The following is a 19,587-nucleotide window of genomic DNA, read 5'->3' as shown; positions in this document are numbered from 1 at the left end:
CCTTGTTCTCATATCTGTCCGATGTTGCCTCATGGCTCCCTGCTTCTTCTTCTTCTGCACCGACTCCAGTGCCACACAGGTCTTGTGGCTTTGGTGATCTGTCTCTGCCCATTTGTACATGGAGATACCTTTACAAATAAATATATTTCCATGGGTTGGTTTGTTTGTTTTTTCTGATTTTATGTGGGTATTTGGAGAGATTGAAAATTCTGCTGCCACCACCCACATCTGCACATAATCAAAAACTCAGCATGAATTCTTTTAAAACATAAAAATATATCTTAGTCTATATTTCTTTAATTTGTATCATGAGTGAGGTCCAGACCCATCAGCTCAATCCAGCATATTGCAGGAAATTTCATTAATATACTCATTCCTTAGTCCAGTCTTTAAAGCCTAGAAGCCATGCTCATGTATCAGCTTTTACTTATGAGCTATGACTTTGAGCAAGTTCATTAACTTTAATGAACTTCGATTTCCTCATGTGCTAAATGGGGATAATAAGCTTCTGTGATAATTAGATGAAGTAATACATGTAAAGTTCCTAGAAGAGTGCCTGGCAGATAGTAATTGCCCAGGTAAATTTTAGTTATTTCTGTTAAGTTTGTTCTAATCCAATAGGTGTGGATATTAAAGTTTATTTCTCAGAGGCCAGTTTTATTTCTTTCATTTTCAGGTTCTTGTGTAATACTTTACTCTAGCAATCAAGAACTAATATATCTTACCATATTTTTCTTTTTAAAAACTCCTGTTGAAGTAAATTTATATGTATTTGAATTTTACCTGATTTGTTATCTATGCTGTGCATATTATTTTTGGCATATTATATCAATTTCTTTCTGAAAGTTAGGACAATCCTTTTCTGGGTCTACATATAGCAAGTACTAATTTAATTGAATTAATTATGCCCATGACAGAAACTTTACGTATTGGATGTAATTAATACCTTGACTATTTGACTGGAATAGGACAATAATTGTCTCTTGTCCTGTGTTGTAGCACCCTTCCTAGTCTGGATGCCCCTTATCCCATGTTGATATTAGCTGGTCCTCAAGCTTGTGGTAAACGAGAACTTGCCCATCGCCTCTGCAGACAGTTTAGTACTTACTTCAGATATGGGTAAGTTTGTTTACTGACTTATAAGGCTATAAAATCTCAGATATAGATAATTTAGTCTATTCTAAGCAAGTTCAAAATTCTGCAAAATAGCCTAATATTTAAGTTACATTTTATAGCAGAACTGGAAGTAGTAAGTGGAGTGTTCAGTAGACATTAACTCTTGGTAGGAATAAAGCACGATGAGAGTTTTAGTCCTTGAGGGTTAATTATTGATAATATTGAATCAATGTGCTTGCATGGTTTTGGAATGAGTAGGTATTTGATTCTTGTGCCATTCTGGTCCGTGTGTTAGACTGATTGCTAAAGTATACTCATGATGATACAAGAACTTATAGTTAGCAAGAAGAAAAAGGAAATTTGTCTCTTGTGACCCAGACAGCAAACATGTATCAGGGACCCTTCCTACCAACATGACTCATCCCTAACGTTAGGCACATTTTCCATAGAAAACTCATCAACTTCTTTGCCATTTATTACATTGTGATATCACTGTATTTTTTTTTTAACTTCAATCTTCCAAAAATTTAACTTAACTCAGCACTAGCCCAGATCCCTCTCAAGGGTTGAAAATACACATTCTTTTTAATTAAGCATAATGGTGTCTGTAAGTAGGATTGTTCTGTTGCCATGCCATGTGACAGTGTGAATCACAATATGGTGACATGTGATGGGCAAGTCTGTGCCCCAGTGACAGCCCTCTCGTAGTCTCTTTCTGGAATACATGCTGACAGTATTTTAGCTTCTTTATCTCCAGAAAGGTATTCCCTGTTAGTGGCTTATTTTAGGAGGAAGAAAAGAGAAGACATGGCAAAAAATTTTCCTTTCCTTTCCCTCAGGTTAGCGTTTAATACAGTTTTGGTTTTCTGGAGCAAATATTTTACTGAGTGATTTCCTTATGATCAGTCAAAATAGAAGAAAGTATCAGAAAAACTAAGACCATCCAAAATGAGCTCCAGCAGGATTTACAGACTCTGGAAAGGTTTCTGGACATTAAATTTATAATTTTCATTGTGGTCTCTTGTGCTTGTCTGGATATATTATGTCCCCCAAAACGCCATTATCTTTGATGCAGTCTTGTGTGGGCAGGAAATGTATTGGTGTTTACTGGGTTGGAGACTTTTGATTGGATGTTTCTGTGGAGATGTGATCAGTCAACTGTGGGCAGGATCTTTCATTGGATAATTTCCATGGAGGTGTGGCCCCACCCATTCAGCATAGGCCTTGATTAGTTTACTGGAGCGCTATACAAGCTCAGACAGAAGGAGCGAGCTTGCTACAACCAAGAGGGACACTTTGAAGAATGCACAGAAGCTGAGAGAGGAGCTGTAGATGAGAGACAGTTTGAAGATGGCCGTTGAAAGCAGACTCTTGTCCAGAGAAGCTAAGAGAGGACAAATGCCCCAAGAGCAACTGGAAGTGACATTTTGAAGAGAAGCTGCAGTCTATCGAAGAAGGTCTTGGGAGAAATCCATTTTGAAACCAGAACTTGGAGCAGACTCCAGTCACATGCCTTCCCAGCTAACAGGTTTTCCAGATGCCGTTGGCCATCCTCCAGTGAAGGTACCCAACTGTTGATGCATTACCTTGGACACTTTACAGCTTTAAGACTGTAACTTGTTTCCAAATAAACCCCCTTTTATAAAAGCCAGTCCACTTCTGGTGTTTTGCATTCTGGCAGCATTAGCAAACTAGAACATCTCTTAAACTGGTTTCTTATTTTTCACATATGGTATAAAGAAATTGCTTTTAGATAAATGGTGTCTGTCAATGATCTGAGGATGTGACTACAAAGATCTGCAGGTTAGCAAGAAAAATAAATGCAAATTATTTTTTAATGTTACAAAAAGTTCCCTCTCAAGCTACATGTGTTCAGACAATGTAAACACTATTTTAAACAGGTGCATTTATTTAGATATCTGAAGTTACAATCCTTATTTCAGCAACTGTAGGATACAAATACTACAGAATCATTTATTGCTTAAATGCTTTAAATTCCCTGAAGAAACATAAATAAATTAGAAGTTAATATTAGAATAAAAATGTATAGAGTGCCATTATGCTCATATGGTGGGATGGGAGTATTGAACCTGTTTGAAAATATAAGTTTGACACAATGAATGGAGGCTCAAACTAGGACAAAATATATTTCAGAGGTATCCTGACTATGGTACTAATGTTTAAATTTGGAACCTTTCAGCAAACTAGAGTGACTTATGGGGACCATGCCTTTCTCTAGTTAGAATTCCTTTCGCATCTTTTGACACTAATTAGGTTGAAAATGGTTGGTAGCCCAGTTCTTCTTATTTACTTTTAATATGTACTGTTTGAGGGATGCTTGGCCATATGTGTTCTTGAAGGTGTTTATTGATTCATCATCATGATTCTGACCAATCCACCCTTACATTCTCACCTGGATAGGCACCCGAAATTATTCATCTTCATTGAATCCAGCATTTCCCTATTAGAATGCTTATTCTGTCATGCTTGTAACTGATTTATTCAATGTCTGTTTTCTCTGCTCATCTCTCAATTCAGTGAGGGTAGGGACTATGTCTGCCTTATTCACCATTGAGTTCTCAGTGCCCTGCTTGTGGCCAGGTACATGATACGTGCTTGAAAAATATTTGTTAAATGAATAACTAACTGATTGCTTGAGTGAATGGATGAATGAATTAATGGCATCATATGCAACATTAAGTGGGAGATTACTGTGACAAGAAATAGCATAGGCAACTCTCCCCAGCCTCCACTGATGGATATGTGGAATGATAGATGGATTCATTCATTTGTTCATCCATTTTTTCAGTAAATATTTATTGTGTTCCTCCCACATGCTAGGCCCCGAGGATACAGTGGGAACAGGATTGGTGAGGTCCTGGCCATAATGAAATTTGTAATCTAGTGGGGAACACAGTCCTTCAATTATTAGTGCCATGTGAAATTTGTGTGGAGGCACAAAATGACAATACAGAATCCTAAAAATAGCTGCCACTGCTATTTTTCTTTCCTGAATGGAATTACTGGCAAGAGGAAATATACTTCTAACAAGACCCTGCCCTCCACACTCACACACTCACTCCCCTACCCACCCTACCCATCCACCTCCTCACAGGCTCCATCCCATCACCCAGCCTCTCATTGTACCCTCACGGAGGAGGAGATCAGCCTTTGTTCCATTTAAGAATTCCATCAAGGCATGGATCAAAGACCATATCACTGGGTAAAAAGGGGGTGTTAAATACCTAGTAATTTCATCCACTGAAGAAGCAAGATAGTATCATCATTGTATGCAGCAACTTTCTAATGAAAGCTAAAGATAAAAACAAGGCATATTCTCAGGGGCAAGCCATTGCTCTTGTTTCAGTTTCTCTTCTTTTATTCTTTATCAACAAATTCTATGGATTTTTAATTAAACAGAAGAAAAAAGACATGATAACAGTTGCACAAGGAAACATAAACATTTACAAAGCCACTTTCTCTGCCATTTGCTTGAATCTTTACTTTCTCTCCTCTTTATTTTCTCCTGATATTTAATCTTCCTTTTTAAATTGCATTGACTGAAGACCAAGAAATTTAATGAAATTTTCATATGCTAAGCTACATATCCACATACATAAATATTAAAAATATAACTCAGGGGTATAACAAATATCAGTGTGGCTGAGTGATTTTCCTCTAGTCTTAGGTTTTGATTTTACTGTTTTTTCTTGATTTCAGAAATAGGTTGGCTGTTTTTTCTGTATTAGTTATGAGTGGCCTGGAGATATATATTTACTGCCTTCAAAATCTTTCTACTTCCAACCTTACATTACCACACAAATCAGTGGCTTCCCAGAAGAATGTTAGATGATGAGGGAAACACAAAATGATACCCAGGTTACTCGTTTATCTTCTAGATTCAAGGCAGTGAGTGATCTGGACAGTCATGAAAGCACAGATTTATTCTTATCCCTTAGATCTCTATTTTGCAGCAATTTCTATTTTCATAACCTTCTCCTGAATGTTGACTATCAAGTATGTTTGTTTTTTTCTTTAATTTTTAACAGTACAATACAGTCAACTAAAAGACCATAGCTATTTGGCCAAATACATGGTATGAGCTTCAGATATCTAAATGCAGACTGGTCTAATGTGTCTGTTTATACAGATGGGACAAACTAGTGAAATGGTTCATTTATTCATTTAATCAATATTTATTGAGCACTGCCCATGTGCCGTGTTCTGGTGCTAAAACTGTGAAACAGACCTGGGCCTTGTTCTGGGAGTGTGCAATTTACTAGGGGATTTTGACAGGTAAATGCTGCCTACCAAGATAGCGTGATGAGTGCTATGATGAGGGAAGAAAAGCACTTATGTGTTAGAAGTAAAGGAGGACAAGAATGTGGGGCTGGAGGGGGCCCCTCAGTCCAGGAAGGGAGAATATCAGGCAGTTGATTAACTGGAAGCACACATTGTCCTATGGCTAAGCTTAAAATATGAAGGGAAGAGGCAAAAGTAAGGCAAGAAAAATAGAACGGGTCTGATCATTAAGGGTTCTACGCAGGGGAGTGGCATGATCACCGTTGCCACTGTCCACAGTTTGGGAAAGGGCTTGGGAGGGGTGAGCAGGAGCCCAGGAGACCAGTTAGAATGTAGTGGCAGGTGATGGTGCCATGAGTTAGGAAAGTAGTGTGTAGTTACTGGAAAGTAGACAGAATCGTGACTATGTGGAATTTGATACTCAGCCACAGTATGTGCTGAAATCTTCTGGTTTCATGATCCTTTAAATTGTGCCCAGTAATGGATTAACGTATATTTGCATTGGGCATTAAGACCATATTAACTTAACTACCAACTGCCATTCATAGAGTTTATTTACTAACAATATGGCATGCTGTAATATGCTTGAATTTAGATGAGCTCACAGCCAAGAAGCTTCTGCTTAGAATTTGCAGTAACAAGAAGTTCATTATTTCCTGAGGCAATCTGACCCAGAATTGAAATTGTAAATCTGCATGCTTCTGAATCACCCTTAGAAATTCTACTTCCTCATCCACCTTCTAGTTCTTCCCAGGCACCCTTTCTTCCTGTTACATTGCCCTGAATTTTTAAATATTCTATTATTTGTCCTGGCCTTCTGGATCTTCCTGTATGCCTCTTCTCCAGGAACTTGGTTTGTTAGGATCAGCAATAACCAGTGGCCAATGAATTGGAGCATTGAGTTGGTCCATTTAGGGCCATAACATGTCTAGGTTCGCCCTTGGACCTTGAGGACCAGTGTTGTTGACTGACTCAATTATTTTGTCTGTCAAGGGAAACTAAGAGGGAATATGACTTCCGTTGCAAACTATGATTTAACTGATTGATAAATAACAAACTCTTGTCTATATTTAGACGGGAGAGGAGGGATACTGAAAGCAATGGCTTCAGCCAATTTCTTTGTCTAAAACATGGCATTATTTTTTCTAAGTAAGTTTAGTGAAACATTGCTTTCACTACGAAGTGTTCCTTTTCTAAGATATTCCTATTTAGACAGCATATGATGCAGTGAAGATTTCTCTCTGTGAAAATTGGATGACAGATTTAAAAAACCACAGGTCATCTTAAAGTCCTGCTTATAGAAAGTTCCACAGTGGATACAGCTTCCGTCATCAGCATTCTCCATGTCAATGAAGCCGACTCTTTATTTACCTGCCTGGAAGCTTCAAATTGCTTCTTTGCTTTGTCTTCCTTTGAGAAATTCTGAAAAAATTCCTGCCGCTCAATTCCTTTGTTGGGAAATGTAAATTCAGTGTGGTGTGTAAGGGCTATGCTAGGATTTGCAGCACAGGATGCCAAATAACTGATTTATCTTTCCTGACTGTCAAGGACACCAGTAGACAGAGGGTCTCAGGTCTCTGCCAGGGCATCTGAGGAAATGCCAGTGTATTCAAACAACAAAACAAATGTCACAGTGTTTTGACAGTCTTCTATTGGAATGTACTCTCTTTCTTGAGTATATAATTTGAATGTAATGTTGGGACCTTAAAATTTACTACTATTGTTCCTTCTTGATTATAATGGATGGGGGACAGTGGTATGAATTATAAAAAGCTATTTGTCTTTGGCCTCATAATAGAGAGGTTTTCAAGGTTGCAAAAGTACCCTCTTAATTAGTGTGATTTTATAAATAATTGGCTTTTGAGTCATCCTGGCATTGTTATTGACTAGCACTACTTAACTGCTATGTATCAGTTTCATCATCTGTAAAATAAAAATAATAGCACCTACCCCATGGTTTTTGTGAGGGATATATGAACTGACATGTCAAGTATTCAGCTATCCTCTTTTCCTATTTTAAAACTACCAGATAATCTAAAAATCAGTTTGTATTGCCAGAATTTAACTTTGGGAAGGCAAAATGATATGGAATGATAAGAAAACGAGAATCCTGGGCTAGTCGGGTCCCCCATATTCTAGTTCTGGGACTGGTACTTGTTTGCTGTGTGACCTTGGGCAAGTCTCTTTTATAGTCATCTAGAAATCAGAGTTCATAACAGCCATGATCCACTTCACATGTTTCCTTTGCTCATTCATCTTACAAATATCTATTTGAATGCCTCCTTAGTGCCAGGCATGGTAAAGGCAGTGGTGAACAAGGTAAACAAGACAAAGTCCTCCCCTCATGATTCCTGTGTTTTACCAGAGAAGATACACAGAAAACAGACTATATAAAAGAAGACGTTTCCAGTAATAGAGAGCCCTGAAGGTGTAGTGGGAGGGGTGCCTCTTTAGATGGTGGTCAGCAAAACCTCTCTGGTTCAGTTGAGAATTCCATTTGGCATTTGCCTCATGGATTCCCAAAGAAGGATCCTACACAGTGTCAGTCAGCACTGGCAGCAGAGCATGAGGTAGATAGCCTCTGCACTCGAGCCTGGAGGAGATGGGGTCGTGAACAAGTAATTGGGATGTAATTGGCAGACAGAGGTGCACAGTCCAGCCATAGGGGGTCTGGAAAGGCTTTTTGGAGGAGGTAATACTTAAACCGAGTCCTGAGAGACAAGTGGGTTGGCCAGGAGTGGGGAAGGAGGGGACGGATGAGGGAAATACCGACAGATCAGAGAGAACGTGAAAGCACTTGGATAGAAAGTAAGTGGTGACTGTTTATTCTTCTGAGTCATTTTATGCTGGCAGAGGAGATGATTCAGAAGTGTAATAACAAATTATTATTGTTGATAATACAAAATTTGTATAATCCCTATAGAACATAGCAACTGAGCCTAATACTTTCAAGATCACAGTGTTTTCACATTTATGTTACTTTATGATTTATGATTCATGGATCAGTTTTGCTTTTTAAAACATACATGATTCTGAAAACAGTTCGCATTCTGAATGTCAAGTCAGTAGAAATAGACCAGGTTATTTATTTTATATTTTCAGGGCCTGCCACACCACAAGACCTCCTTACTTTGGAGAAGGGGATCGAGTTGATTATCATTTTATCTCTCAAGAAACTTTTGATGAAATGCTAAGTATGGTAAGAATGTTCTTTATTTTTATGGCACAAGAAATGCATGTTTTTTGGCAGAAATATAGGAAATAGAAATTTAAAAAAGAGAAGAATTAAGTTTGTGTTATGAGAGATGTGCTCTTATTGGGTTGTTTTCTAAAACCACATCATTGTTCATATCCTTCTGGATGTTATGATCTTCAAGAAAATATTGCAAAATTTCAGTAAAACTGAATGAGTAGGTATTTTAAGACAATAGAACTGAAAGCACTGTGAGAAAGAAAGAGAAAGAAAGAGAGAAAGGGAGTCAAGAATTTGTTACCAAGAACAAATTAAGGGAATAAAACATTAAAGATATTAATTATAGAGTTTTAAACTTTTAGATTAACTTTGAATTATCATCATTCACAACAGATACTTCCCCCACCGACACCCCACCATCCCAAGGGGCCCCCTCTGTCTCCTGGCCTTCCCACATATCTCTTGTGACAGATATGGCCTCTCCCATCCCCACAGATCTCCAGAATATCTGGGACCAAGAGGCTTAGGGTAGCAGAGGGCTCTTAACTGCTGTTACTATTTGACTTGATTCATTGCAGCCTTGGGAGTTTTCACTTCATTATTTATTTCCAAAATAATGTCTATGAGAAGTCAGACTTGCCAAGGTTACCTTCATTTTTATTCCTTCTATTGTCATCAGCCTCCCAGCTTAGGTTAGACCTAGTGGTTTAATAAACATAATATTGTTAAAGAAAAACTTGCAGATAATTTTGAGAGATGCATTTTTGCTTGCATTTTTTGGGAGGGAGTACTGCTTTCAGAAGAATGGGGTTTCCAGAATACAGAGAAAAGGCAGTATTTATAGTTCAAATGACTATAGGGTAGACAACAATCATGTTGAATACTATGTGGGGCAATTTTAATAAAAAGCTACTTTTATATGGAAAAACAAGATGGGTCTGTTTTTCTTGGCTTATCTCAGAATGCAAAGCTTTTAGGAAGTCCCTGTATACAATTCAGGGAGGAATTACCCATTATTCAGTTTATCTTGGAATGCAAGGCTTTTGGGAATGGAAGCCTTTTCTGGGCTACCTGGTATGCTGGCATGGCTGAAATGGCAGAGGCAAAGAGGAAGCTTTTAGTTTTGCTCCCTCAATAATGAGGAAGTATGTAGTTCAGGTTTGGCAGGAAGGGGTAAGCAAAATGGTCTGTTCTACCATAAGCTTCACGGCCTTCACTCCCTAATGTTTTGTCAGCAGATTATTTCCAAAACCCTTGTTTTTGTTAGCTAAGATTCTGAATACATTTCTCTATCAGAGTTTGATATTAAGTTTTAACTGTCATTGTCATATAGTTGCTAATATTTGAAAATTTTATGGAATCATATAAAAATAAGCATCAGATTATTTACATAAAATTCCATTATGGTGGCTCTTATATGAAAATTTTTGTACTTTTCAAATTTCAGGGGAAATTCATTCTAACATTTAATTATAGTAATCACAATTATGGATTAAATAGGGATACCATAGAAGGCATCGCAAGAGATGGTTTAGCAAGCTGTATTCATATGGAAATAGAAGTAAGTGTTTTTCATGCAATCGATTTATTTTTCATGTATGTGGGAGTTTGGATATATCTAGAAGGAAAGATTTGGGGATAGGCTACAATGTGTAGGCAGGACACTGTGCTAGCCACAAGAAGAATGAATACCAAAGTATGAGATATTAAGTTTATCATTAGTATGGAGGAAGCAAGATGTGAAAAAGTTAAATGACAGGAGTGGGATTACAATACAAGAAATCTCACATTAGTATGAGTAAAACTGCCACCCAAGATTTATTTTCTAGGTTTTTTTCCCTCCCTTTTTCTTTTTACATAAAAAAAAAAAAAAATTGCCGTTGTAACCATTTTTGAGTGTACAATTCATTGGCATTAATTATATTTACAATGTTGTGCTACCATCACCAACTTCCATTACCAAAACGTTTTCATTACTCAAAACAAACTCTCTACCTGATATGCAATAATTCCCTATTCTCCCTCCCCCTAGCCACTACCTCTACTCTACTTTCTGTCTCTATGAGAATTCGCTTCCTTTTTCTTTTAGACCATATTCTCTGTTTATAATATAGTGACAGAAGACAAAGGCAGATTCTTACAAGGTGTGGAACCGGTTCCCTATCCCCACAGGAGAACAGCAGCCCTGTGCACTTGACATTGTTTCTTCATTTTTTTTTTTGTTCCTTCATTCTTTATGGGAGATCTGTGGGCTGTGCTGTCATTTGACTTCAGTTGCTCACTGCTTGCAATATTTGTCATACTTCTAGCAATTTAGACTTCAGATTTCTGAAGATTTCTCTGCCTGTCCCAGTATTCTGTCCTGCCCCTAATTATTTATACAGATGATTCTCCAAAATTAAGATCCAGAATAAAACCATGAATATCCCACTTACTTGCTTTTAAAGTATTTAGCTTTATTAAATATTTGAAATCTTCAAAGACAATTGATGTTTTTTTTTCAAGTTATCTTCACTGAGCTTAAACACTTTTTGCAAACAGAAAAAAATTATAAAAATGATTCAGTTGAACTGATCGTACAGAAAAAACCTAAGCAAGTCTGGTATTCCTATACTGTGGACTCTGAATCTTTCCTACTCTTTTCTGTTGTAACTTCACAGAGCAGGAGACCTTTATTCTTTTTTGGCTACTTATAGGTGTATGTTGTCTCTTGCTTCAACAAAATTGGTCATGTTTCCTTTGGCTATTTAGTTTTAACTTCAAAATCCTTCAAGTCTTTCCAATCTTTATGAAATTGGTTGGTTTTGCATTTTTAAGGAGTTTTTCTTTGTTTCCATTCTAGTTAGCAAAAACAAGAAAGACCTTTCCCCTAAAATTTCTTCCTTGGGCAAGGCAGAAACAAAACTCAACCTGTCCTTGTGTGCAGAAATTCTCCAATTTCTTGTGTCTGCTTTTTCCTCATTCAGCTGTTCTCCAAGCACTGGCTCCTGTTTTTATTTTTTCTCCTTGAGGGTTTACTCCTACTCATTTACAAGAGGTTGAGTCTATAAACCATGCTTTATTCCCACAATTCTCCCCAGCTTAAGCATTTTTCTAGTCTGCTCTTGTCATTGATTCTTTCAGACACTGTCTTTTAGAAGAGAACACTGAGTTAAACTGATGGTGATTGAATAGAAGGGACTTAGAGTTCATTTGGAATAACTCTTTCATTTTGCCCATGAGATACCTGATACCCAGAGAACCTGAGGGATTTGCGAAGAGTTAGCTGTAGAAATGAGGTGATAACCGAGCTTTCCAGGTTCCCAGACATCTACCTTACCGTGCTTCACTCTGTGGTTTCCCAGTTGTCAGGAACTTGGTCTTGCCATGCTCTGGATAGAGGTTGAGCGATGTAATGAGAGCCAGCCCACACAGGTTGCTGGGTTAGAAACCAGCCAGGTTCCCAAGAAGACGACGAAGGAGTAACAGAGAAGCCTTTCCTCTCCTGGCAAGATCTTTATCTCCTCGTGCTGCAAGGATGCCTTTTAAAATGTAGAGTTTAAATTATTTTTCAGTAATAAAGATACAGTGCTGCTGTGAATATAGCTATTTTGTATCTAGCAATCTTCTTTTATAACACTCATATTCATTAGAATGATTAATTAGAGGATACCAGGTGGAATGAATTCTAATATTTCCAAAGACATTTTAATATTTGATAAACATAGGAAAGTAATCCAACCTGGAGATATTCATAGAAAAATAGTAACTAATTATACAGATAAAATAAATACTTCAATATAGTACAACTTACTGTACCTATGTTGTCAGATGTCTCCAAAATGATTCTAAGTTGTGTATCTGTTTCCAGTTTATTATCTTTCCTTTAATCTCAAAGGGTGTAAGAAGTTTGAAATGTTCCTATTTTGAACCTCGATACATCCTGGTGGTGCCCATGAATAAGAAAAAATATGAGGGGTACTTGCGGCGAAAAGGATTATTCAGTCGTGCAGAGATTGAATGTGCTGTCTCCAGAGTAGACCTTTATATTAAAATTAATCAGAAATTTCCAGGATATTTTGATGCAGTAATCAATGCAGGTCAGTAACTTTCAGAAAAGTTTTGATTTTTAAGTGTGTGCTCACTGGGTTAAAAGTTTGTTTAATGGGAAGAAAATTCTTGGGAAAAGGTATTTTCCTTGTAACAGTGAATCACAAAGGACTGCAGAGAGGGGTAAGAATTCAAGAGCTCTTGGGATCTAGCCTTGCTAACACCTTTTAACCTTCCACTGTTTCAATCTGAGAATTATCTCTGTTATTTCTTAAGGTCTTAACTAAATAAGATTTGTGTAAAACAAGGATTAGGTTTCTTCCTTAAGGACATTATGAGAACAAGTTAGATAATATATCATTTGAAATACATATTTAAATTTCCAAGAAGATATATAGGAATCTCAGGCAATTTTACCATAATCTACATATAGCTAAAAATCCAGCTACTAAAAATATCACAACCATAAAAATATCTGTGTAAAACAAACATGTTCAAGCATTAGCTTAGAAACGGCCACTTATTTGAAATAGTGGTCAGTGGGAGAATTTGTGATTATATGGAAATTTCTGTATATTTTTTAACTTCATTACATTTGCAGCCATAAAAAGGAATGAGAAAACTCTCTATGTATTGATAAGGAAAGATCTTCAAGCTATACTGTTACTGAAAAGGCCAGGTTCAAAACTGTAGATACAGTATACTGTCATTTATGTAAAAAAAAATTATGTAACCATATTTTCATATACTGCATAAAGAAAAATGTCTGGATGAATCCTCAAGAAACAGTTACATTTTGGTGGGGCATTGGATGGAAAGGGGGCATTAGGTTTAACCACATGAAGTTTCTCATATTTTGAGCAACAAAAGCAGCAGTTTCCTATAGCAAAAGCTAATACTTGTTGAATTCTGAAACATGTAAATGTATTACATATTTGTATTAGTTTTCTATTGCTGCATGATAAATTTTCACACTTAGTGGCTTAAAACAACAGCCGTTTGTTAACTCAGTTCTGGAGGTCAGAAGTCTGGTACAACTGGGTTTTCTTTTCAGGGTAGTACAAGGCTGAGATTAAAATGTCAACCTGGTTGAGCTCTCTTCTGGAAGCACTAGGGAGGAATCTACTTCAAAGCTCATTCTTCTTGTTGGCAAAATTCAGTTCCTTGCGGTTGTGGGACTGAGGTCTCTGCTTCCTTGTTGGTAATCTGCCGGGGATTACTTTCAGTTCCTTTCTATGTGCCTCCCCCATCTTCAAACCAGCAGCGGCACATCAAATCCTCCTCAGACTTCAAAGCTCTGGCTTCCTCTTCTGCCTTAGTCAGAGAAAAACCCCTGCTGTTAAAGGGCATGTGAGAGTAGGTTAGGCCCACCTGGATAATCTCCCTTTTTGTTTAATCCAAAATCACCTAATTAGAAGTGTTAATTATATCTGCAAAACTCCCTTTTGCCATAGAAAGTAATATTATTATGGGAGTGATAGCCCATCACATTTACAGGTTCCACCCACTCCAAAGGGAGGAGATTATACAAGGGCGAAGAGACCTTGGGGGTCATCTTTGACTTCTCCTTAAGACAGTGATCACAAAATTAAATACCATTAAAAACCATTACCATGGACAATAGTTGAAAATAGACTGTATTTTGATATGATTCTGTTGCTTTAAAGTACATTCTCTCATTTACTGTAGATGATCTGGATGCTGCCTACCAAAAGCTGAGTCAGCTTATTAGAGAATATCTTGGATTGACTGAGGAATCTGCCAAGGGTTTGGCACCAACTGCAGGTACTGTCCTATCCCCTTTGGGTCAGAAATTATTTTTTTCATGGAAAGGAAAACAAACCCGCTAGTTGTTTTTTGGATACTGTTCTAGTTTGCCAGTGTTGTCAGAATGCAAAACACCAGAAATGGGCTGGCTTTTATAAAGGGGGTTTATTTGGTTACACAGTTACAGTCTTAAGGCCATAAGTGTCCAAGGTAACATGTCAACAATCGTGTACCGTCACTGGAGGATGGCCAGTGGTGTCCGGAAAACCTCTGTTAGCTGGGAAGGCACGTGGCTGGTGTCTGCTCCAAGTTCTGGTTTCGAAATGCTTTCTCTCAGGACATTCCTCTCTAGGCTTCAGCTCCTCAAAAATGTCACTCTTAGTTGCTCTTGGCGTATTTATCCTCTCTTAGCTTCTCTGGGGCAAGAGTCTGCTTTCAACGGCCACTTTCAAACTGTGTCTCATCTGCAACTCCTCTCTCAGCTCCTGTGCTTTCTTTAAAGTGTCTCTCTTGGCTATAGCAAGCTCGCCCTTTCTGTCTGAGCTTATATAGTGCTCCAGTAATGAATCAAGGCCCATACTGAATCTGCGGGGCTACACCTCCATGGAAACTATCCAGTGAAAGGTCTCGTCCACAGTTGAGTGATCACATCCCCACGGAAACATCCAATCAAAAGTCTCCAACCCAATCAACACCAATATGTTTCCTGCCCACACAAGACTGCATCAAAGATAATGGCGTTTGAGGGGACATAATAAATCCAAACCAGCACAGATACTCATCAGCCACATTAAAACTTGTTCTAACTCTTTCATCCCCATACTTCTTCTGGGGCAGTTGTCTCCACAAATAGGCCTGTCAGCCTGCCTTCTAGACCTGAAGCTCTGTACCTCTTTGTTCCCATAATGGAACTCTGGGGACTGCCCTACAGGGACAGTCTGGGAAGCACCTTGGAGGTAGGTAATAGATAAGGGTTCACCTCACCTACAGAACTGGAAGATTGGCTCCCTTTAGGTAGGAGGATGAGCCATTTTTCCACTTGGCACTGCTTGTCTAAGGGTTTTCTTTCCCCTTTCCTTCTCATTGCCCCAGTTTTCAAAATGTTACACTGTATAGTATATGGAAAGGACACTGGTCAGAAGATGTGATCCTAGTCCTAGCTCTGCCATCCTGGGGCAAGCTTATTAATTGTTCTGAACTTCAGTTTATTTTCCTGCTAAGTGGGGTTCATACTCCCCACTTGCCTCAAGGATATAAAAGTACATCTCTTTTGTTTAATTTTTTTTTTTGGAAAAAAATAAGTGTATCTCCTTGGAATCTAGGAATTCTAAAGCCCTAACTTAGAATTTTGGTACATGAATATTCGAGATGTATTTAAAAGGTCCCCCTGACAGACTAAACTCCATTCACATATCACATTTGTAAAATGTTAACAAGAGATTTTTGCTGTTATGCAGATGTCATGCAGTTTTGCATATATCTGTGCGTTAGCCTCTGTGATTTCTTTGTCTAAATATGATTTTGCTTGCCTGGTTGCATCCTGACCATTGCAGTTCTTCCAGGCTGCAGCAGGCCAGGTCATGATTTAACCAGAGTTCAAACTAATTGTACTATTGTACAATTTTACATGCTTTTCCCAGGTCAGGTACCTCTGGAATTTGGGAATGAGGTCAGTGTGAAACTGGTAAAGGTAATGGCAAGATTTTCTATCTTATGTCATGTAGGAGACAAAGTTATTCAATCTTCTGACTGGAAATTACCTGAAGAAAGTGCAACCTGTCTGAAAATATGCATTGATAGAGGAGTGAACTGTGCTTAGTCTAAAAGGGGGGAGAAATTAAAATCAGAGCATGTTTGTGTATTTATCTAGCAATGCTTTGATTCTCCATAATAGGTACTGGTTCTTTAAAAAACCAGGACCAACAAATAGTGCAATGTATGTAACAAGGCTTCCGTAGCTGGATAGAAGTTTCTCTTGAGGAAATCTGGCTCCCATTGCTTTAATTCTTTGCTAACCAAGCAACCTTCTGATATTTAATTTGGTCCCTGGGGTACCCCAGCCCCTCTGGGGACTGTACTCTATGTTAGCACACCCTGCCTTGGTCCCTGAGCCAGGCACATCTCCCATTGTAAATTAGTAAATTGGTATTCTGGCTTTTAAATCAGCCTCTTGTGGATTTGGCTAAACATGAGTCAGTCCCCCTGAGCCTGACTAGTTCTGAGTAACTGATAAAAGTGTATTTCTGAATCAACTACACTGAGAGCACACCTCTCAACGGTGGCCTTTGAACAGGACTTGGTCTCAACAGCCAGGGCGCCACCATCTCTGACATCTCTTCTTCTACAGCCATCAGGAACATTGACTACTCAGTGCATTTGCCATTTGGCAAATTAATAGACCAGATAATTTGCACATAGGAAAACGGACTCCCATTTTAAAGCGTGTGATAAAACTATTTATTTAGGCTAATTATTTAGGTCTGTCTGATTTAATGAAAAGTGTGAATTATGGAATTTGTAAAAATGTTATCACTCCCACATACATCTGGTTAATGACTAATACAATTCTTGCTTTAAAAAGTATATGGGAGAGGTTTGTAATTAATATATGAAATCGCTAGCCTAAACAGATCTCTGTTTTTCTGGCAGTTTTAGCATTTTGGAGAACAACCTTATCTTATTTGAATAGTTAATTTGCTGAGTACACTACTTTTTTTCAGTTGATGATATAAGAATAAACTCGCATATAACTTGCCAGTTAAAAAAGTGAATATAAAAAAGTTCTAATTAACATAGTCCTTATTAATCAGCTATCACTATCAGATACTGATCTATTAACCAATATCTTCTGTGGCTCAAGAAGTAGATCCAGTGGCCTCTCTGAGTTTCAGGATATGACATATGTGCCAAGGAGCATGGGCCAATGTTTATAGGCTCCCTACTGGAGAGTGGGGCTCAACCATCATCACCTCAAAACTAGGGTCATAACCCCCAACAGGGCCCCAGAGCCACAGCAGCGTCACCATCACGGGCCCATATATACTTTCATAAATGAACTCCTAGAAAAAAGTATAGTGGATTTTTGTGTGTGTGTGAGTATAATTGACCTGTCAAAGGTAAGAAATTGAAATAAAAAATATTTAAGACTCTATGGAAGACAGTTTTGACTAAGCAATTAGGAAAGGACTGGAAATATGAAGCCTCAGCTTTCTATTCTAAATCTCACCAATAATCATGAATTTGATTAGCAAAATCACCTGAATTCCCATTTCTAAAGAAAAGTGTATATTATGGGATATTTTTAGAATGTATTGACCTTCTAGAGCTGAGGTTTTTTTCTCAATTGGATTAGACTATCTTACAGAAATCTTATGGCTAACAACATAGGTTTCAGAAAAGGTGTAATCTTGTATCAATAGGAATGGAAAATTATTCCCAAATATTTGAGGTAGTAATACATAGTTTTGTGGGTTCTTTTGTAATTTTATGTTGCTAATTTGTAACTGAGATTGCAGTTTTAGTTTCTATTTTTAACAATGAGAGTGCAATAAAGTGGAAAAATGAACATAAGGTCTATCAGTCCTAAGTTCAGCAGGTCCATTAGCCTGGACCCAGAAATATAAGCTTTCACCAATAGAGAGATTAGTTGAATTTTCACTTAATGCAGGTAAAGTAGATTGTACCTCTAGCTACAGAGTGATTATAAACTCTTGAGATCTTTAGTTATACCACTGATTGAAAATGTATACTGATTTAGATACAAAATTGTCTTATTTTTTTCCTATAGTAATGCAGGTAGTGTTTGCTTCTAAAGCATGAAGACTATAAAAACCCTGAGTAAACAAAATAATTTCTATAAAATGAGAAAAGTTATTAGGTTCATAACTCTGGGTGTAAAGGATGTCTTTACCCTCCATTTGTCTCTTTACATCCTATTTCTGGGATAGTTAGTGCTTCCAATAAAGCTTTTAAAAAGCTGAACCAACTACCAGCTTGAGTTCTTGCTATAAAGATCATAAAATAAAATTATATTTGCAAATCATAATTCAGAATTCTGACTAATGATAGAGGAAAATGGTGATGGTGATAATAAGTCAAACAGAGGAAAATTGAGCAATTTACCAGTCCATAAAATGGTGACTTTATCTTTAATAAAGGGCATGGTGTCATTTGCCAAATTAGGTGATTTGATAAATCATTAAAGTGGAAAAAATATCCTTCTATGTCTGATTGTAGGACACAAGGAGGAGAGTAAAGATGGTAAGAACCTTCAGTATTGGGTTTCGCTGGTCTTATATTTTGTCTCAACCTTGTTACCTTGTCTAAATTAGTATTGTAGTATATAACTGTCATAAATTAGAGAGATGAGAATGATGAATAGGCATCCCCTTAGAAACCCTCCCAAGAAGCAAGCTTTTCCTTATCCTCTTGCTACTCCTTCTTTCTCCCAAGAGGCCTTTGGTTTGACTGGATGCAAAGGGTGTAAGTCTAGACTAGGAGGTTCAGTGAGAACCCAGAGTAGTCCAAGCTCACTCTACTTCAGGGGAAGGGGAATGTAGCTAGGAGCTGTGGGACTGGAATGCTCTGGGGTCACCTTGGATGTCTGATTTGGTTGGGAATCTCTGAGTATCAAGTCTTCCCACAGTAAGCTGAGGTTACTTTCTTCAAAGCTCCTCCAGAGTGGTGGGCTACCTCTGACCACTCTGCATTTCAGACCCATGTCCTTAGGACTAGGCTGAAGATCATATATAGGGCCACCACAATATATCAGGGCTTCTATAATAAAAAAATTCCTACTGGGGTGATGCATGAGACTGTCCATGAGACAAGAGTCAATCTGAGAACTTGATCCCATGATGACTGAAGGAAGGAGTTCTCTGCAACATCAGCATTACTGCAGCCCTCTGACAGTCATTTTTGAAACCAGGGTAGACTTTGAGGGTAAAGGGTAACCCTGAGGATATAGGTAGGCAGGGGTTGGGGAGTGGGGGTAGCAGACTGAACATGCTTGGGGTCAGTGTCTCTCAGCCATGGGGCCTTATGGCTCCATTGGACCAAGTTCTTCCTCTCTCTTTCCTTCCTTCCTTCTTCCATTCATCACTTATTCATTCAGTGCCTGCTGAACTTCATGCACCCTGCTAGGTATTGGTAAACAGATGACCCCTCACAAAGCTCACAGG

General features: G+C 38.0%; 1 protein-coding gene across 3 annotated transcripts in view; it reads left to right on the top strand.

Annotated features, from left to right (window-relative positions):
• The window catches only part of LRGUK (leucine rich repeats and guanylate kinase domain containing), a 129,221-nt gene that overhangs the window by 49,512 nt on the left and 60,122 nt on the right, over positions 1-19,587 (top strand). For all 3 annotated transcript variants that reach the window (XR_005216953.1, XM_037836131.1, XM_037836130.1), the window contains 5 exons: positions 1,000-1,119; positions 8,521-8,617; positions 10,059-10,172; positions 12,489-12,690; positions 14,330-14,425. Coding sequence is in view for 2 of the 3 variants with exons in the window: in XM_037836131.1 (XP_037692059.1) it covers positions 1,000-1,119; positions 8,521-8,617; positions 10,059-10,172; positions 12,489-12,690; positions 14,330-14,425 (629 nt within the window). In the remaining variant the exon portion in view is untranslated. The remainder of the gene's footprint in view (positions 1-999; positions 1,120-8,520; positions 8,618-10,058; positions 10,173-12,488; positions 12,691-14,329; positions 14,426-19,587) is intronic.

This window comes from Choloepus didactylus, chromosome 5, assembly GCF_015220235.1.
Source record: "Choloepus didactylus isolate mChoDid1 chromosome 5, mChoDid1.pri, whole genome shotgun sequence".
In the NCBI taxonomy this organism is placed as follows: Eukaryota; Metazoa; Chordata; class Mammalia; order Pilosa; family Megalonychidae; genus Choloepus; species Choloepus didactylus.
The sequence above is the reverse complement of the archived record's forward strand: the minus strand, read 5'-3'. Positions and strand labels throughout refer to the sequence as shown.